Source organism: Hypanus sabinus, chromosome 31 (assembly GCF_030144855.1).
Source record: "Hypanus sabinus isolate sHypSab1 chromosome 31, sHypSab1.hap1, whole genome shotgun sequence".
Taxonomy (NCBI): domain Eukaryota; kingdom Metazoa; phylum Chordata; class Chondrichthyes; order Myliobatiformes; family Dasyatidae; genus Hypanus; species Hypanus sabinus.
The window spans coordinates 33,541,997-33,563,376 of record NC_082736.1 but is presented as its reverse complement, the minus strand read 5'-3'; the positions used below and the strand labels follow the sequence as shown (position 1 = coordinate 33,563,376).

At 44.5% G+C, this 21,380-nt stretch overlaps 1 protein-coding gene across 4 annotated transcripts in view; it reads left to right on the top strand.

The window, feature by feature from the left end:
• The window catches only part of mta2 (metastasis associated 1 family, member 2), a 108,655-nt gene that overhangs the window by 61,091 nt on the left and 26,184 nt on the right, over positions 1 to 21,380 (top strand). For all 4 annotated transcript variants that reach the window (XM_059955380.1, XM_059955381.1, XM_059955382.1 and 1 more), the window contains exons 5-12: positions 2,043 to 2,106; positions 5,513 to 5,630; positions 6,665 to 6,767; positions 8,275 to 8,374; positions 8,624 to 8,812; positions 15,410 to 15,484; positions 16,872 to 16,930; positions 20,283 to 20,395. In XM_059955380.1, coding sequence (XP_059811363.1) covers positions 2,043 to 2,106; positions 5,513 to 5,630; positions 6,665 to 6,767; positions 8,275 to 8,374; positions 8,624 to 8,812; positions 15,410 to 15,484; positions 16,872 to 16,930; positions 20,283 to 20,395 — 821 coding nt within the window. The remainder of the gene's footprint in view (positions 1 to 2,042; positions 2,107 to 5,512; positions 5,631 to 6,664; positions 6,768 to 8,274; positions 8,375 to 8,623; positions 8,813 to 15,409; positions 15,485 to 16,871; positions 16,931 to 20,282; positions 20,396 to 21,380) is intronic.

Sequence of the window (21,380 nt, the reverse complement as noted above, 5' to 3'; positions counted from 1 at the left end):
AAACACTACGATAGGCCAACTTACAGATCTTTTCTCTCAAAACTCCTCCAAAGTAAGAGTGAAGTATTAAGTAGCAGGGACCATTCTTGCTGAGTGCCATTGGGATCTGGAGACCAATAACTGACCTCCAAGCAGATCCTAGTCCCCAAGTAGCAAGTCTCTCAGTAGATCCAACTCCGCCAACAGCACTGGCAATTGCTGATTTGCAGTTCATCACAGCATTTCGCCACCAATTACACAAGGCTCCTGGTATAAAATTTCTGACATAGTGTCTTACGTTATAAGACTCTTGGCTGGTAGTTGATGTCATATTGTCTTACATAAGCTTTTGACTCTGGTTCAATAAGATGCTTTAGGTACCCCAAACAGTCTGCCTTCAAGTGTAGTTTGAGGTGAGCATCAAGCTCATAGTTTTACTTGTCCTTTCCTGTCCTTATTTAAGATAAAAAGCTGACCAGCCTCCTCTTATTTAGAGATATAGCCCTGTCACTCAACAAGCTGCTTGCCCAGCAACCCACCTATTTAACCCCAAGCTAATCACAGTGCAATTTACAATTAACTTACTAGCCAGTGTACCTTTGGGATGTAAGAGAAAATGCAGGCAGTCATAGGGAGGACGTACAGACTCCTTACAGATGACACCAGAGTCGAACTCTGAAATCTGATGCCCTGAGCTGTAATAGTGTCACGCTAACTGCTGGGCTATCATTCCTTTTGGTCTCAGAGTTATGAACCAAACACTAATTACTGAGAGGCCAATTTTTGACTCTGTGGGAGATATTTGGAGTGAAAGGGTAGGATAACGCTATTACAGTGCCAGCTACCTGGTTTCGATTCCTCCGCTGTCTGTATGGAGTCCGTACATTCTCCCTGTGACGCCCCGGTTTCCTCCCACCTTCTAGAGATGCACGGGTTGGTAGCTTAATTGGTCACAGTGTTGTTGGGCTGTGCAGGATCCTTGGACTGGAAGGGCATTTCTAAATTTAAAAAAATGGAAGTATTGGAGGTGACTGAAGTCATGGGTTTTGAGGAGCCTCAAAGGAATATAGGGAGCATGTTCTAGCAGCTGAAGATGTGGTTGCCAGTGCTAGACCAATGGAAATTGGGGATGACCCAGAGATCAGAACTGGAGGAATGCATCGGATCCCAAGGTCTGGATGAGGTTACACAGAGAGGGCAGTGCAAAGCTTCAGGGATTTAAAAATCCAGGACTGTGTAAGTTAGAAACACATTGGCGCTGAGGAACGTGAAGCCAGGATCTCAATTTAGTGCCTACCAGAACCGACAAGCCTTCATCTTTCAAAAGCCTAGTCTAGGCAACACGGAATCCATTCTGCTGCCAATGATATTAAATGTCCGCTGGAAATGAATGTCCAGGTTGGTGGTGTGTTCCCATGGCAACACGCAAAGCGTTGGGGGAGCTCAGCAAGGTAGGCAGCGACTGCAGAGGGGACTAAACAGTCAGCCGTTCGAGCTAAGACACTTCATTAAGACTGGCAAGGAAGGGGACAGAAGGGGAAGGAAGACAAGCTGGTGGGTGGTAGGTGAGGGGGAACTTGGGAGAGTGGGGGAGGGTGTCGAAGTAAGAAGCTGGGAGGTGATTGGTGAATGATGTTCTCCACCTTCTATGCTCTTTTTTTCATTTCCCATTCTGATGTTACTCTCCCTCTTCATCTGTCCATCTCCTCCTTCTGCTTCCCCTCCTTCCCTTTCTCCCATTGTCCACCCTCCTTTCCTATCAGATTCCATCTTCAGCCCTTTGTCTCTTTCATCGATCAACTCCCAGCTTCTTCTTTCATCCCACCTTCCCCCTCACCTATCCCCCAACAGCTTGTACTCCCCCATCTGGCTTTTGCTCCTCTCAGTCCTGATGAAAGTGGACTCGGTATTCCCCTTCATAGATGCTGCCTGACCTGCTGAGATCATAAGTTCATCCAGTATTTTGTGGCTGTTACCCTGGATTTCCCGCGTATATTCCCGTGGACTTTGACAAAACTGACTGCGGACCTGGATCAGTCTAATTGTGCCGTTTTGTTTCTCAGGGGGAAGTGTAATGTGGCCTTGTTGAATGAGACGGAGAAGCTGAGCGAATACCTGGATAGAGAGGTGATTCTCAGTTTTCATCTACCAACTCTCCCTTTGCTTCAGCCCAGTAGATGAACCCCTCACCCATGCCTCTGTAACTTCCAACACCCTCCCAACCGTGTACTCTTCTTCCAACCTGCGTAAACCTGGCCTCTGAAGCGCTGCTGCCTGTGACCTAATTCTCATTCACCTATCCCCACCTGTACTCCCTGACCTGCTTACCTAAGCCCATCACCTGTACAGGGGTGTCGGCTCACCAGAGTCCGGAGCTTCCATCAGTGTTTATGTGGCTCTGGATTTTTACGGGATGGGGTTGCTTCCACCATGCCTAACCTTCCTCCTTTAGCATCTGAGCTTGGGACCGTCCATAATCTGCAGTGGATACTCAATGCCTCATTGACAACATACCTTTGGATTCCCTCCTTGAAGCTTTCTACCCCTCACTCCTTTAAGATTTTCTTTAAAATTCACATCACTGACTGACCGTCTGGTCACTTGCCCTAATACCCACCTCGCGCCACTACGTCAGTGTGTTTTGTCCTTAAAAGTGGCTTGGGGCATTTCTCGATGCTAAAACCATTGGAGTTTTGTGCTGCTGGTGCTGTATCGAGATTGTTTTCCACCAGCTAACTGGCACTACATTGCATTAGTTACCTGACTGGATCAGCTTTATTTGTCACACGCACATCACAAGGGGTGTCGTGTCATCTGTAAGAAGGTCCTGCGTCCTCTTTTGCATGTGGGTTTCCTCCGGGTGCTCTAGTTTCTTTCCACATTCCAAAGAATACAGCTCAATAGGTTAATTGGTCATTGTAAATTGCTCTGTGATTAGGCTAGTGTTAACGAGCTGTGTTGCTGAGCAGTGAGGCTCCTTGGACTGTTCTGCGGTGTGCCTCTAAATAAAATAAATAAAGTGAAAAGTGTCAATAATCAACGCAATCCAGTGTCACCACGCTTCCAGCGCCAACATAGCATGCTCACAATTTAATAACCCATAAGACATAGGAGCAAAATTAGACAATGCAGCTCATTGTACCTGCTCTGCCATTCCATCATGGTTAATTTTATTATCCCTCTCAGCCCTATTCTCCTGCTTTCTCCCCATAGCCTTTGACGCCCTCACTAATCAAGAGCCAATCAGCCTCCACTTCAAAGATACTCAATGAGTTAGCCTTTGCAAAATGCCTTTGGAATGCGGGAGGAAAGCAGAGCACTAGAACAAAAATGGGGGAGAGTGTACAATCTCCTTACAGTCAGCAGAGGAACTAAACCCAGGTCGCTTGAATCAGAAAACATTACGCTGACAGCTGTGCTACCCTGATTCAATTCCCAATGGTTCAATGGTTCCATTTAATATCAGAAAATGTATACTGCAAACAGCCTGAAATTCTTATTGTTCGCAGACACCCACAAAACAGAGGGAAAAAACCCAAAAGAGTGAATGGCAGAAAAATGTTAGAACCCCAAACCCCACCCCACCCCCCCACAACCGTCCACCAATTGTTCAGCAGGGAACATCTGACCCCACCCCCACTCACTGAGCAAGCAATAGCAAAGCCCCAAAGAGACCAGCGTCTAGAGTCGAGTCAGGTCACTTTTATTGTCATTTCGACCTTAACTGCTAGTACAGTACATAGTAAAAATGAGACAGTGTTTTTTCAGGACCATGCTGCTACATGAAACAGTACAAAAACTACACTGAACTACGTAAAAACAACACAGAAAAAAACTACACTAGACTACAGACCTACCCAGGACTGCATAAAGTGCACAAAATAGTGCCGGCATTACAATAAATAATAAACAGGACAGTAGGGCAGTAATTTGGTGTCAGTCCAGGCTCTGGGTATTGAGGAGTGAAGGCTTGGGGGAAGAAACTGTTACATAGTCTGGTCATGGGAGCCGGAATGCTTCGATGCCTTTTCCCAGACAGCAGGAGGGAGAAGAGTTTGAGGGGTGCATGGGGTCCTTCATAATGCTGTTTGCTTTGCGGATGCAGCGTGTAGTGTAAATGTCCATGATGGCGGGAGGAGAGACCCCGATGATCTTCTCAGCTGACCTCACTATTCGCTGCAGGGTCTTGAAATCTGAGATGGTGCAACTTCCAAATCAGGCAGTGATGCAGCTGCTCAGGATGCTCTCAATACAACCCCTGTAAAATGTGATGAGGATGGGGGGGGTGGGAGATGGACTTTCCCCAGCCTTCACAAAAAGTAGAGACCCTGATGGGCTTTCTTTGCTATGGAGCTGGTGTTGAGGGACCAGGTGAGATTCTCTGCCAGGTGAACACCAAGAAATTTGAGTCCATCAAAAACAGCAGTCCCTTACCCAGCACTTCAACATACCACAGGCTCTCTCACTGGGAGAGAGAGGTATCACTCTTTCCACAGCAAGAGGGGAGACCGACAGCTCGCTGTTTTAATTTACAGTCTGCATTGTCACTTTTATTTCTCCAACTTGAGAATACAGTACGTTTGCTGGGTATAATACATTATTATTAACAATCATTATTACTGCTCCGTTCTGTATGATCAAATATGGTCAGCTCAGAATGCAAGTTCAGAAGATGAAAAGTTCCTTGTTTGCAGCTACCCCAGGAGCAGAGTGCTGCAAATCAAAAATAAATTAACAACAGGTTCGGCAGCAAATCTTTGTGGAGAAGTCCATTTGCCCCATTTTGCACATGCTGGCTGTTTAGAATCATTGGCATCATCTCAAAGTCAGGTGAACATGCTAGTACAATATTAGGACAGTTTCTTATTCCCAACACTTTCATCTGCTGTCTTCCAGATCCCCACTACTCTGGATGTAAAAAAAATTAACCGCCTTGTAATCTTCTACTAAATAATTCACACCTAGCAGCACACACCAAAACAACTCTCATAAAATGCTGGAGGAACTCAGCCATTCGGGCAGCATATAAGCAGTGGCTGTTTCGGGGCCAAGACCCATCATCAGGATGTGCAAAGAATGGTCTTTATGGAGAGCCTCAGCCCAGAACATTCAAGGTTTATCCCTCTCCATAGACGCTACCCGACCTGCTGAGCTCCTCCAACATTTTGTGTATGTTGGCCTGGATTGCCGGCATCTGCAGTATCCCTTGTGTTTATAATTTACACCTATGTTCTGCTGAATGAAGTCCATCAGTATGATTCACACCATGTCATCTTATGCCCCTCAATGAAAGGTCCTGTTGTTATATTTTTGTGTTCCAGAAGAGAAAAGCTTATTTTAGCCAATCTCTCTTTATAATCCTAATTCTCCTCTCAAATCTCCTGCACTTTCTCCAGCTTTGTCAGAGCCTTCGTGTTGTGTGCTGGCCACCGCTCCAGCTGACAGCTGACGAGTGTTCTGCACAGCTCTGCCATCTCTAGCTGACCCTGGTATGTTTTTCTTGTTGAGTCAGCCACTTCTTGTGCTCCCGCAGGACTGTTTCTACTACTCTCTGGTGTTCGACCCCTTGCAGAAGACGTTGATCGCTGACCAGGGCGACATAAGAGTTGGGCCCAAATACCAGGCTGACATCCCTGACAAATTGAAAGAAGGTAACGAGCAGAAATCATACATGCACATATCCGCAATCTCACAGTCCCTTTACTTAAGCAGCCAACCCCAATCTCTTGTTGGATTAAAGTTTAAAATTGTTATTCTCATAATTTAATCTTTCTTGTGCCTGCTTATATTTTCATATAATCACCCATATACATGTAATTGTTCAGTGAATTTTCCATAAGACCATAAAACAGAGGAACAGAATTAGGCCATTTGGCCCATTGAGTCTGCTCTACCATCATGGCTGATTTATTATCCCCATTGAGTAACGTTTGGCATTCTTACTAATCACAAACCTATTCACCTCCACTTTAAATATACCCAATAACTGTGGCAATGAATTCCACAGATTCACCACCCCTCTGGCTAAAGAAGTTCCTCCATCTCTGTTCTAAATTAATTTCCTTCTATTCCAAGGCTGTGCTCTCTGGTCCTCGACTCTCCCAGTATTGGAAATGTCCTTTCCATGTCCAGTCTATCTACACCTTTCAATATTCAATATGTGTCAATGAAACATCTTCTAAACTCCAGCAAGTACAGGCCTAGAGCCATCAAAAGCTCCTTGTACTTTAACCCTTTCAATCCTAGGATCCCTCTCATAAAACTCTAGTCCCCTCTGCAATGGCAGTACATCCTTTGTTTGATATCTGGCCCAAAACTGTTCACAATATTCCATATGTGGACTGACTTGTAATTGTATAGCTGCTTCTGTATTTTTCCAGAAGCTTCTTAGTTTTTCAGCAGAAGGTGTCACACCACTTGAATCTGGCTCTTTCATTGGCAAGTTGTTATCATGGAATATCTTGTTATCTCTTTAGACTGAACTAGTTTTTTTTTATAAGATCACAACTTATTTGTTCTTTGTTTTCATAAAATTTAATAAAACAGCCTTTTTTTCCCTCACTGTTGACTTTAGAGGAACCTCTTAGTTTGGGAAATTGCCGAATCCAACATTCTCGGACTAAAACGGTTTGTTTCTGCCCTGTAGCGTTCTATCCCTCTAATATTTTTTCTGTTTGCTTCTCAGGCGAGTCTGATAATAGGAACCAGATGAAGATGGAAACCAAGGTGTGGGATCCGGACAATCCACTAACTGACCGGCAAATTGACCAGTTTCTCGTTGTTGCTCGGTGAGCTTGCATGTACAGGCGTTCTGCTACCTCCTGTCACCCTGGAACTTGTGTCCATCTCCCATGAGGAAAAAGCCGTGGCCAGCGTATGAAAGGGAAGCCATCAAGCCATTCACACCCGCTGCTCCAGGGCTGACCTTCCCCTCTTTGCCACTTCCCTGCACTTACCCCACATCCTAAAATTATCTAAATAAAAACTGTGCCCTGAATATTCTCAGTGTTTTGCTGAGCATCACGGTTGTCTATCTCCCCCAAACCCATTACTATTTGTGGCATTTACTGGGAGTGTGGTATATGAAGGGCTCGAAGCATTGTTGAGGATCCCAACCACCCTTCCCACAATCTCTTTGACCCACTACTATCTAAAGGAAGTACAAGAGCATCAGGATTGGGACTGCCAGACTGGGTAACAGCGTCTTCCCTCAGGTTGTGAGACTAATGAGCTGCCACCGAGCTCTTGTCACTAGGACAGCGATCTGTTTACTGCCCACTACATTCATTCTGAATGATTTATTTTATCTTATTAACTTATTGATGGTAATATTTTGTTCTGTGTTTTCTGGGTGCACCATGGTCCGGAGAAACATTGTTTCATTGGTTGTATGTGCATGTGTAACAATAAACTTGAAGTTCAACTCGATGGCACAGCATCCCTTGGATAGAAAGATCCAAAGATAATCTGCCCTCCGTGTGAAGAAAATTTTTCTGCATTCAGTCCTGACCCTGAATGGCATGCCCTCAAATCTGCATTCGTGGTTCTTGCCAGCCCCTGGGGGAGAATGTAAATCCTGTTAAAATCTTGGAGAATTTTAAAAAAGTTACAACACCTCTCATCTTTCCAAGTTGTACATTCTCCCCGTGATAGTGTGGGTTTCTTCTGGTGCTCCAGCTTCCCCCCCCCCCCCCCCCCCCAGTCCAGGAGACAACCATACCCACCACTGACTCTGGTCTCACCCATGGCCCGAATAAAATGAAGCTATGCTGCTTCAGGTCGTTCCTTCATGATAGTGTAGTGGTTAGCATGACGTTCTAGTACAAGCCACCCGGGTTCAATTCTCACCACTGCCTGTAAGGAGTTCGTACGTTTTCCCCGTGACTGCGTGGGTTTCCTTCTATGGTCCAAAGACATAAAGGTTGGTCAGTTAATTGGTCTTTGTAAATTGTCCTGTGATTAGGCTCGGATTAAAACGGGATTGCTGCACAGCAAAGCTCGAAGGGGAAGAAAGGCTTATTCTGCATTGTACCTCAATAAATTCCAGTAAACAAAAGCAGCTAACGTTTTTCCGAAAGGCTATGCAGCCAGTGAAGTTCTGGAGAAATACAGCTCCAGCATGTGGATAGAAATCACATCCAGCCACCATATCAAGCACCTAGGGATGGGCAGAAGCAAGGGCGTTTGAGAGATGGATTTGCTAGGAATAGTTTCAGTCTGTGATCACCATCATTGTATCTGGAGTGTCCGACTGGCTTCTCAAGTATGCTTAGCTCACTTATTCTCTCTCGACAGGGCGGTGGGGACCTTTGCTCGTGCGTTAGACTGCAGCAGTTCCATCCGGCAGCCGAGCTTACACATGAGTGCAGCTGCGGCCTCCAGGGACATCACGCTGGTAAGCGATCTCGGCTTGGCGGGGAGACTTCTGGGGACTGTGCTGGGAGGTTTTGGTCAGGGTTATTGGGACGGTGACTGTGGTGCGAGGTTGCCCTGTTTGATTCCCCCACCTCCCTCCACACGCACATGATCTAGCTATCAAGCCTGCGACCAGTCTCTCAATGGTGTAACAGAAGGGGCAACTTTTCTTCTTCAATGCACTCTGGCCCTTTCCTGTCTGACACCTTGCCTCTGGTTGGTATTCCAGTTCCACGCTATGGATACGCTGCAACGTAACTGCTACGATCTCGCCAAAGCCATGTCAACTCTCGTTCCCCAGGGGGGGCCTGTACTATGTCGGGATGAGATGGAGGAGTGGTCGTCCTCTGAGGCCATGCTCTTTGAGGAGGCGTTGGAGAAATACGGCAAGGATTTCACTGACATTCGGCAGGACTTTGTGAGTTATTTCTCTTGGCCTGTTGGCGTTGCATAGAGTGGTCAGTAAGCCAATGGGCGTAAAGTCTGGTGGGAAACAGAGCAGCAGGGAATGGGGTGAAACCCTTTGACTTCCTCACAGATCGTCTCCTCAACCCGCTTTTGATCCCTGCTGCCATAACTACAGTAAACCATCTTCTGTATCGAGTAAGAGTGTTGGCAGTTGGAGTTCAATCCAGAAAAGTGTGAAGTGATTCACTAGAAGGTTGAACTTCAAGGCAGAGCACAGGGTTAATGGCAAGATTCTTAGCAGTATGGAGGTACAGAGGGATTTTGGGGTCCACAAGTTGATAGGGTGGTTAAGAAGGTGTGTTGGCCTTTATTAGTCCAGGGATTGAGGTCAAGAGCTGTGAGGTAACGTTGCAGCTCTACAAAATCCCAACTAGACCACAAGTGGAGTATCGTGTTCAATTCTGGCTGCATCATAGAAACTTTGAATCATCTGGAAGCTTTAGAGAGAACGGAGGGGAGATTTAGGATCCAGGATGCCGCCTGAATTAGATAGCATGTCTCATGAGGCCAGTTTGAGCAAGCTGGGGAGTTTTCCTGAGATGTGCAAGTGTTGGGATGGACAGTATTTTTTTGATGGACTTGAGCTGATGGGGGCTTTTCTATTTCCTGCATGGTGGTGTGGCGGGGTATTTGGTGCTTTTGCTGGAGCAAGTGAGGGGGGAGCTTTGGGGTTGCTGTCATTCATTGGGTTTTTTTCTGTTTGGTGGGTGTCTGCGAAGAGCAAGACTTTCAGGTTGTATATAGTATACATTCTCTGATGTTAAATTGAACCCTTGAAAGAAGATGAGATGTGACTAATAAAGATAAGAGGAATTGATAGAGACTTTTTCCCAGGGTGGAAGTGACTAACACAAGGGGGAAATCTCGTTCAACAAAGTTAGTGAAGAGGTGCACACGCATAATGAAACATAAAAGCAGCTTTTGCATCAAAGGCCCACGAAGTCCAAGGATGGGCTGGGGGGCAAGCCGCAAGTGTCGCCATGCTTCTGGTGCCAATTTACTAACCCTAACCCGTGCACCTTTGAATGTGGGAGAGAACCTACGCAGTCACGGGGAGAATTTGCAAGCTCCTTACAGATGGTGGCAGGAATTGAACCCAGATCGCTGCTGGTGCTTCAGAGTGTTACACAATCTGCTGCGCTACTCCGCCTTCATGGTTTCTGGTATTTGAACGTTACAGATCTTAGCAGGGTTGCTCCAAGCTGCTATTGTCTTTACTGCTATCTGGTAAATAATGGGAATATGGCAAACTCCTCTTGGGCTTCCAGCCGTAATATTATAACCACTGTTTCAATGACAAACTCGGCCATCTTCTCCAGAGATGATGCCTGGGCAGGGGTGGTATTTCATCCCTCCTGATTGGCTATTTCTCATCCAATCAGGTTTCCGCTCTCCCACCTTGTTTTCAGTTGAACTCCAGTTCTTATTTAGATTGAGACCTTCGTCTTTGTTAAAGTTCTTTTCCTCTAGTTTTATTTTGATGGCTTCCTTCACCAGGCGGTGCCAAAACCAATTGGCACAGTAGTTTTGTCCCAAAGTCAATCCCATGTAGTCCGCCCCAATGGAAGGAAGCCCGAGAAGAGTTGATTCACCATATACCCCGGAAAATCACTAGATCCTTTCTCAATGAATTATAACAACACAGAACCTCACGAAGCTTCAAAGTTCAAAGTAAATTTATTATCAAAATACATATGACCCTGAGGTTCATTTTCTGCCAGGCATTCAAAGTAAATACAAAGAAACCAAAAAAAACACAACCAATAATAATAAATATGCAATAAATATTGGGACAATGAGATGAAGAGCTCTTGAAAGTGAATCCACAAGTTGTGGGAGCAGTTCGGTGTTGGGATGGATGGAGTTGAGTGAAGTTATCCCCTCTGGTTATAACTATTCCTAAACCTGATCCTGAGGCTCCTGTACCTTCCTGATGGCAGCAATGAGAAGAGAGCATGGTCTGGGTGATGGGGGTCCCTGGTGCATGGAGCTGCTTTCCGTGCAGATGTGATGAATGGAACTTTAAAGCTCCTGTTGATTCAGTGCATGATTCTAATATTAAGGTGGGTGGACAATAAACTATAGGAGCAGAAGTAGGTCATTTGACCCATCAAGTCTTCTGCACCATTCATTCATGGGCTGATCAATATCGTCCAGTCATCCCCACTCTCCTGCCTTCTCCACATCTCTTTTGATACCCTGGATAATCAAGAACCTTATCTATTTGTGTTTTAAATGCACCCAATGACTTGGCCTCCACAGCCGCTCGTGGTGACAAATTCCACAGATTTACCACCACCTGACTAAAGTAATTTCTCCGCATCTCTGCTCAAAATGGATGTGCTCTCTTGTCCTAGACTCCCCCACCATGGGAAATAACTTTGCCATATCTAATCTGTTCAGGCCTTTTAACATTTGGAATGTTTCTATGAGATCCCCTCTCATTCTCTTGAACTCCAGGGAATACAGCCCGAGAGCTGCCAGACGTTCCTCATACAGTAACCCTTTCATTCCTGGAATCATTCTCGTGAACCTTCTCTGAACCCTCTCCAATGTCATAATATATCCTTTTCAAAATAAGGAGCCCAAAATGGCATACAATATTCAGTGTCTTCTCACAAGTGCCTTATAGAGCCTCAACATCACATCCCTGCTCTTGTATTCTATACCTCTAGAAATGAATGTCAACATTGCATTCACCGCCTTCACCACCGACTCAACCTGGAGGTTAATCTTTAGGGTATCCTGCACAAGGACTCCCAAGTCCCTTTGTATCTCTGCATTTTGAATCTTATCTAACTAATAGCCTGCCCATTTATTTCTTCCACCAAAGTGCATGACCGTACACTTTGTAACATCGTATTTCACTTCCCACTTCTTTGACCATTCCCCTAAACTATCTAAGTCTCTCTGCAGGCTTCCCTCAACACTACCTGCTCCTCTACCTATCTTTGTATCATTGGCAAATTTAGCCACAAATCCATTAATACCATCGTCCAAATCATTGACATACGTTGTAAAAAGCAGCAGTCCCAACACCGACCCCTGTGGAACTCCACTGGCAACTGGCAGCCAGCCAGAATAGGATCCCTTTATTCCCACTTTCTGTTTTCTGACAATTCCACCCATGCTAGGAATTCCCCTGTAATTCCATGGGCTCTTATCTTGCTAAGCAGCCTCATGTGCAGCACCTTGTCAAAAGCTTTCTGAAAATTCAAATACACCACATTCGCTGCATCTCCTTTGTCTACCCTGCTTGTAATTTCCTCAAAATAATGCAGTAGATTAGTTGGGCAGGATTTTCCTTTCAGGAAGCCATGCTGGCTTTGGCCTATCTTGTCATGTGCCTCCAGGTATTCTGTAATCTCATCCCTAGTAATGGATTCCAACAACTTCCCAACCACTGATGTCAGGCTAACAGGTCTACAGTTTCCTTTCTGCTGTCTCCCACCCTTCTTAAGTAGTGGAGTAACATTTGCAATTTTCCAGTCATCTGGTACAATACCAGAATCTATCAATTCTTGAAAGATCATTAAACATAGAACATAGAATAGTACAGCACATTACAGGCCCTTCAGCCCACAATGTTGTGCCAACCCTTAAACCCTGCCTCCCATATAATCCCCCACCTTAAATTTCTCCATATACCTGTCTAGTAGTCTCTTAAACTTCACTAGTGTATCTGCCTCCACCACTGACTCAGGCAGTGCATTCCACGCACCAACCACTCTCTGAGTGAAAAACCTTCCTCTAATATCCCCCTTGAACTTCCTACCCTTACCTTAAAGCCATGTCCTCTTGTATTGAGCAGTGGTGCCCTGGAGAAGAGGCGCTGACTATCCACTCTGTCTACTCCTCTTAATGTCTTGCACAGGCATCATTGTTATGCCTCTGCAATCTCTCCATGACCTAATGACCTTCTTAGTTTTTAAAAAGCTTCTCAATCTGAAAATTCCTATTCCTATTACTTTTACTTTGGCTCTGACTTCACTTGTCAGCCACAGTAGCAGCCTTCTTCCATTCGAAAATGTCTTCTTATTTTGAATATTTCTGTCTTGTACTTCCCTCATTTTTCACAGAAACTCCTGGAAACTTTCACAGAAACTCTGCTGTCCTTCCTGGAAATGTCCCTTTCCAGTCAATTTTGGCCAGTTCCCCTCTCATGCCATTGTAATTTCCTCTATTCCACTGAAATACTGACACATTGGACTTTAGTTTCTCCTCAAATTTCAAAGTGAACTCTAATCATATTGTGGTCACTGTTACCTATGGGTTCCTTAACCCTAAACTGTTTTATCACCTCCAGATCATTGCACAACACCCAATCCAGCACAGCCAATCCCCTAGTGGGCTCAACAACAAGCTGTTCTAAAAAACCATCCCTTGGACATTTTACAAATTTTCTTGAGGTCCAGTACTGGCATGGTTTTCTCAATCCACTTTCATGTTAATGATTATCATGACATTGCCTTTCTGACACACCTTTTCTATTTCCTGCTGTAATTTGTAATCCACATCCCGGCTGCTGTTTGGAGGCCTGTACACAACTGCCATTAGGGTCCTTTTACCCTTGCCATTTCTTAACTCCACCGATAGAGACTCTACACTTTCTGATCCTATGTCAATCTTTTCTAATGATTTAATATTATTTCTTAAACACAGGGCCACACCTCTCTCTCTGCCTGCTAACCTATCTTTCCAATACACCATATATCCTTGGATGTTCAGCTCCCAGTGGCAGCCATTCTTTAGCCAAGTTTCAGGGATGGCCACAACATCATACTTGCCCATCTGTAGCTGAATTTCAAGATCATCCATTTTACTTCTTATGCTGTGTGCATTCAAATGCAACACTTTCAGTGCAGTATTTGTTGCTTTCTGTTTTAACTGCACCACGCCTCTATTGCCGTGTAACTCATCCCACTGGCTGTGATTATGCCTCAACTTCTTCCTGTCCTTTCTGTCATCTCTGATGCATGCTATCTTTGATTTATTTCTGTTTTCCCCTTCCTCAGCCCTATCACTCCAGTTCCCATCCTCCTGCAAAATTAGTTTAAACCCTCCCTAACAGCTCTATTAAACCTGCCTGCTAGGTTATTGGACCTGTCCTTTTTGTACAGGTCGTATCTCCCCCAGAAGAGGCCCCAGTGATCCAGGAACCCGAAGCCCTGCCCCCTACACCAGTCTCTCAGCCACGCATTAATATGCTGGATCATGCTATTCTTGCACTCGTTAGCATGTGGCACAGGCAGCAATCCTGAGATTACTACCATGGAGGTCCTGCATTTTAGCTTCCTACCCAGCTCCCTGAATTCTGTCTTCAGGATCTCCTCCCTTTTTCTACCTATGTCATTGGTACCAACGTGTACCAAGACTTCTGGCTGATCACCCTCTCCCTTCAAAATATTCTGCACACGATCTGAGACATCCCGTACCCTGGCACCTAGGAGGCAACACACCATGCTGGTATCTTTAGCAGGCTGACAGAACCTCCTGTCTGTTCCCCCTCACTGGAATCTCCTATGACTACTGCATTCCTCATCATCTTCTCTCCCTTCTGCACCACAGATTCAGTGTCACTAAATCTGAGTAACTAAATAAGAGAATGAATGTCCCTTTAGAACAAAAATAAGAAGGAATTTCTTTAGCCAGAGGCTGGTGATTCTATGGAATTCATTGCCACAGACGGCTGTATATTGTGTATATTAGGTTGATAGGCTCTTGATTAGTAAGGTCGTCAAAAGTTACGGGAAGAAGTAAGTAGAATGGGGTTGAGAGGTATAATATGTCAGCCATGATTGAATAGCAGAGCAGCCATGATGGGCCAAATGGCCTAATTCTGCTCTTGTCTCTTACGGAACAAGGTATAGTAAAAAGATGCTGGAGCGACTGCTCACTGCAAGAAGACCACCTTCTGAATGTATATTACATCCAAATCCTGTCCTGTTCTTATGAAAGATCAATTTTCAAGTATCTTGATTTCTTAGAGAAGTAACTCAAACCATCAGGCTCTTGAATAACAGGAGATAACTACACCCATTTGCCCATTCATTGAGATGTTCCTATAACCAGTAGTTTCACTTTAAGCACTCTTATCTCATGTTCTCGTTATTTATTGCAATTACATTTGCATTTGCACAGTTTGTTGTCTTATGCACTCTGGTTGATCTTTCGGTATTCCTGTTATGGCTACTATTGTATGGATTTGCTGAGTATGCCTGCAGGAAAATGAATTTCACTGTTGTATGTGGTGATATGTATGTACTCTGATAATACAATTTACTTTAAACTTCTGAACTTTGTGTTTTTGCAGCCTTTTTTATGTTTGTTGCTCAATATTTCCAGCCTTGGCAGAATCTCTTGTGTGCCAGATGATTTGTCACCCGTCTGTTCCACCTTTCAAAATGTATTAAAGCTAAGATAAGGTTGATTATTTACTTCATACCTTTCGTTCGCCCATACTGATAATGGTCTCTGTGCCTCCGATTCCTACTTCTCCTTGCGTGAACTTGCTCTCACTTCCTTATTATTGATCTCCTTTACACAGTTGCCCTGGAAATCGCTGGCAAGCATTGTCCAATTCTATTACATGTGGAAGACCACGGACAGATACATCCAGCAGGTGAGAAGCTGCATTATATGTAGAGTCCCATAATGGGTGCATAATGTGAACCTTCGCTAAATCTCCTCTGGGCCTGACAAGGTGCCCCATCACCAGATCTGGCTGCCCTCAAGGAAAGGTACTGCAGCTGCTGTGTTACTGCCCACACAAAGAACATTCGTTGCAAGTAACGGTTGCTGTTTTTCATTTTGCCAATTTTCCCCACACTTTCACCTTTCCATTGAGCTGAAGGATCTGATTAAAGTACAGGTGATGGCCTGATGCCAGCTCTTGCATATTGTAGTAATAACCAGGAACAACGTCCTTTCCTGTTAACTCCTTCCTTCTAGATGTAAAACCCACTGGTTTGCGTTTTCCTTGAGCACCCTCTTCTGCATTGTCATAGACAGTGCTGCTGTTTTTTTTTTGGAGGGGTGAATTCTTCAGCCTGCGTCATTTTAAAAACCTCTCCGAATTCAGAGTTCTTTCCTGTTCCAGTACACTTTGCCTTACCACATCTAATCAATGTGCCCATGAAAGCACATTAAAGTTACAAGTGCACAGGCCTTTTTTGCATCAAGATTACACAAATATCAGATCTTACTAAATAATTAGATGTTACAAGATGAGATGCCGTACAACTTAATGTGGCTGTTTTAATTTTTTTTTCAATCTTGGTTTTTCCCAACCTACTTCAACGTAAATCCCTAAATCCTTGAAGGACACATTCCAGAAGACTATCCTTGCATCTCTGGTGAAATCTAGATGGTCCGCACTGGACTGCAATGGGGCAACATCAGTGAGCTTTTGTATCTTCTAGGATACAAGAGGATTCTTTGTCCCGACGAAGGGTCTCGGCCCAAAACATCGACAGCGCTTCTCCCTATAGATACTGCCTGGCCTGCTGTGTTCCACCAGCATTTTGTGTGTGTTGTTATTTGGATTCTCCAAATGGTCAGTTAATGCGTGTGGGTCTTTCGGTATTTGTTCCAAGGTCAGTCTCATTGCAGGGTCACTCATGACATCAGTAGTTGCTATTGGCTGCAGCATTGTTGATTGTGAACACATCTTTCCTGGAAAAATTGGTGGAACAATTTGTACCTAACAAGATCCTGAAGCATAGTGATAATGACGGGATAATTTGCATTAGAAGCTGGATGGACTGTGACCATAAACAGGTGCACGTGGTCAGCAACAATCCTCAGGTAGTCTGTGATTGGTATTCTCAATGCAAAATTGGTACTTGTACCAAGAAAACATTCCCCACGTCACTGCACCACTGCCACCAGCCTATACATCAATGGATATATCCACAACCTCAGATAAGCACGGACAGCTTCCGCAAGAGCTGTTCTTTGGCTCTGGAAGGATTTTTGTCTTTAATCGGCTTTCTTTCCTTTTACTGCAGAAACGGTTGAAAGTAGCTGAAGCTGACAGCAAGTTGAAGCAGGTCTACATCCCCACTTAGTAAGTGGCTTTCTGCACTATCGTGACTTCTGTGAACATGTGATAAGTTAAATGTTTCTCCAGTGACTTTTTTTAAAAAAACCTTGATAATCAAGTGCTTTCATTCCTGTGATGGTAGAACAATTTGCACCTAACAAGATCTCAAAACGTAGAGGTAATGACAGGATAATTTACACTGAGTGGCCATTAGAAGCTGGGTAGACTGTGATCATAAAACAGGTGCACGTGGTCAGCAACAATCCTCAGGTAGTCTGTGGCATTTAAACAATGCAAGATTGGTATTAAGGTTCCTTGTTTGTGCCAACAAAACATCCCCACACCATTATACCACCACCATCAGCCTGATGGACAGGAATTAACAGTCAGTGTTTCAGGCTGACACCCTTCATTAAGCTATTCCTCTCCATCAATGCTGCCTGGCCTGCTGAGACCCTGTGCCATTTTGTGAGTTACGAGGGTAGAATTTGTGTAAAAATGAATACTTGATGGTCAGTGCAATCTCGGTGGGCTGAAGGGCCTGGCTCAGTGAGGTATGATCATTGTGAAGGAACATTAAACCCAGACCTTGCAAAATAAAAATCCTAAAGTTTAAAACAAAGTTAGAATTCTCCTTCACACCTTGACTCTTTAGACTTCCTCTCAAAAATATCTTAGAAAAATAGAGGGCTACACGCTAGGGTAATTCTAGGCAGTTTCTTGAGTAGGTTGCATGGTCGGTACAACATTGTGGATTAAAGGGCCTGTAATGTGTTGTAGACTTCCATAATTCAATTAACACTGCAATGAAAATGTACTCAATGGCAACTTCATTCAGGACATCTGTACACTGGCTCGTTAATGCCAATATCTAGTAAAGCTACCATGTGGCAGCAACTCAAGGCATAAAAGCATGCAGACATGGTCAAGAGGTTCAGTTGTTCAGGCCAAACACCACAGCGGGGAAGAAATGTGATGGAAGTGACTTTGACGGCAGTATGATTGTTGATGACAGATGGGGTGATTTGAGTATCTCAGAAGCTGCCGATCTCCTGAGATTTTCACACACTTCATGCCATCTTAAAAGGCTGCCTTCCATGGGCTTTTAATCTGATCGACCGTTCTAGTTAGCCCCCAGCCCCCTCTATCGATTATCCTAGGCACTGCACTGTAAACACCTTTAACCACTTTATACTGGCTTGAAAGTGGCTTGAAGGGTTTACAGTGCAATGCAGTGTAAACACGTACTTATATTTATGCACATTTTGTTCCATATCCTAACCTCTGAACTTATTTTATGTAATTCTTTTTTATATATAATTGTTGAAAGTTGCTGTTTTGCATGTCACACCCTGACTGACACCCCACAGTAAATTCCTAATATCTAATCAGCCAATCATGCAGCACCAACTCAAGGCATGCAGACATGGTCAAGAGGTTCAGTTGTTGCTCAGACCAAACCTCAGGATGGGAAAGAAATGTGATCTAAGTGACTTTGACTGTGGAGTGATTGCTGGTGCCAGATGGGGTGCTCTGAGTATCTGGGAAACCACTGATCCCCCGGGATTTTTACGTACAACAGTCTCTAGAGATTACAGAGGATGGTGCAAAAAAATGAAGAAAACATCCAGTGAGCGGCAGCTGTGTGGGTGAAAGTGCTTTGTTAATAAGAGAGGTGATAGGAGATTGGCTGGACTGGTTCAAGTGGACCAGGAAAGCAACAGGAACTCAAATACCCATGTATTACAGTAGTGGTGTACAGAGGAGCATCTCTGAAAGCTCAACACAGCAAGCCTTGAAGTGGATGGACTACAGCAGCAGAAGACCACGCCAGTTCCACACTGGTACCTAATAAAGTATTTGACGAGTGAAGCTGATCCTTGACCCAAGTTAGAACCAACACAGGAAAGCACAGTGCGACTGTGGTGCCCTCCTGGTGATGTTACTGACCCAGTGTTAAATCAGTGGGCACCAGTCACAAATATTTTGCCCCAATTATTTTTGAGAGTAAGTGAGTGATTAATCCTGAGACCTTGAATCGTCAATACTAAACCACTGGAACACACATCCCTTGCCACGTTTCATAGGGCATTAGCCAAGGGAGCAGAATTGGGCCATACAGCCCATCGAGTCTGCTCTGCCATTCAATCATGGCTGAGCAGACTTATCCCTATCAATCAAGAAGCCATCAAACTCGTTTAAACATACTCTATGGCTGTATTATGCTGTGGGTTTTCTATGTTCCATGCTTCTATGGTTTGATCTCCACGGCCATCTGTGCAGATGCAAGAATTCCACAGATTCACCATTCACTGGCTAAAGTTCCTCCTCATCTCAGTTCTAAAGGGACATCCTTCTATGCTGAGGCTGTGTTCTCAGGTCCCAGACTCTCATTATAGGAAACACCCTCTCCACATCCACTCTATCAAAGGCCTTTTAATATTTGATAGGTTTCAATGAGATCGTCCCTTCCTTCTTCTAAACTCCAGCAAGTGCAGGCCCAGAGAAGTCAAACACTCTCATATGTTAACCCTTTCATTCCTGGGATCATCTCGTAAGCCTCCTCTGGACCCTCTCCAATGATAATGGGCTCACAGTGCTTTCAGACCAATGCCTTATAAAGCCTCAGCATTACATCCTTGATCTTTGTTTTCTAGTCCTCTCAAAATAAACGCAAACATTGCATTTGCTTATCTTTTCATCACGACTTGTAATATTTTTCTCAACACTTAAAACCCTGCTGGGGATTTTCCTTTTTGTTTCCGGGTATTTGTTGTGGATCTCAAGTGCACAGGGGACCCAGCTGATCGCTGTCAGTGTTTGTATTCCACCTCACCCTTTCCTTCCTCATCTTGACCCACTTATTGTGGCTTTCTCTCACTTGTACTTAGAACATAGAACAGTACAGCACAGGAATAGTGCCTTCTGTGCTGAACCAGCTAAGAAATAAATTTTTAAAAACCCTCCCTCTTCCTTACATAATGTGCCTATCCAAATGACTCTTAAAAGCCTCTAATGTATTTGCCTCTACCAACATACCAGGCATCCACCACTCTGAGTTTTAAAAAAAAATTACCCCTCACACCCCCTTTGAGCCTACCCCCCCCCCCCTCCTCACCATCAATGCATTCCCTCTGGTGTTAGACATTGCAACCCTGGGGAAACAGATACTCCCTCTCCACTCTGTCTGTGTCTCTCATAATCTTATAAACCTCTATCAGATCTCCCCCACTCCAGAGAAAACAACCCAAGTTTGTCCAGTCTCTCGTGACAGCTCATGCCCTCTAAACCAGGGAGAATTTTTATTTTCCTATCTTTTGCTAGTGGTCTGAATGCAAAGATGTATTTGTTTTATTTTTCTCCCCCAATTCCACAGCACGAAACCAAATCCCAATCAGATTGTGTCCGTGGGGTCAAAAGGAGGGTTGATGAATGGCGCAACAGGATACCAGAAGCCGGCCGCTGGCCTGACCTGCGAGAGTTGTCACAGTAAGTGAAGACGGTGTTGCCGGGGCTTCCCTCTTATCGTGTCCTACGTGGATTGTAAAACTTAAACTGTACGCCACCTCGTGTGATAACCAGATCATTCGCTGGGAACTCCTAATCAGGAAAGTGTTTTTGAAATGCAAACACTGATTTACATAAAGCGGGCAGCTGTTTGTGCATAGCGCTGAGCATTGGAGACCAGGATTGGCGGGGGGAAGGAGAGGGTTGTGATGTGCACTCGTGTGTTAAGAGTGATGTCGTCATCACCGATGAACTGGAGTCTGAAAACTCTCATTCGTTCTTCAATCTCACTTTATTTATTTGTGCCCAGCCGCTATCGGCAAACTGTTCTGAAGTCTGAACAGGGAAATGTCATTCTTGTACAGATTGACCAGCAGATACGGATATTGACCATTTGGTAAACTGCATGTTCAAATTCCTTATTTGCAAGATCAATTGCCATTCACAGTGAATATGACAAGTCAGTAACAACCGCCAGCTAACAACCAATTGGATACTTGGAAGTTAGTAAAGTAATTGTCCTTTAGTTGGTGCATGTGCCGTACATCCTTCTGTGACACCCTTGTTTTGTCTCTATATGCCAAATGGTTCCAGTACCCTGCTGTACAAAGAGAAGCTGTGCTCTTCAAAGATCTTTCTTGCACAAGATCTACATAATCCATCCTTGCCTGGATGTTATTTTACCCTTAGCATAAAACCAGGAGCAGAATTAGGCCATTTCGCCCATCGACTCTGCGCCGCCATTTCATCATGGCTGATCCATTTTCCCTTGCAGCCCCAATCTCCTGCCTTCTCCCCGTATCCCTTCATGCCCTGATCAATTAAGGATCCATCAACCTCTGCTTTAAATGACTTGGCGTCCACAGCCACCTATGGCAATGAATTCCACAGATTCACCACTATTTGGCTAAAGAAATTCCTCCCCATCTCCATTCTAAAAGGACATCCCTCTATTCTGAGGTTGTGC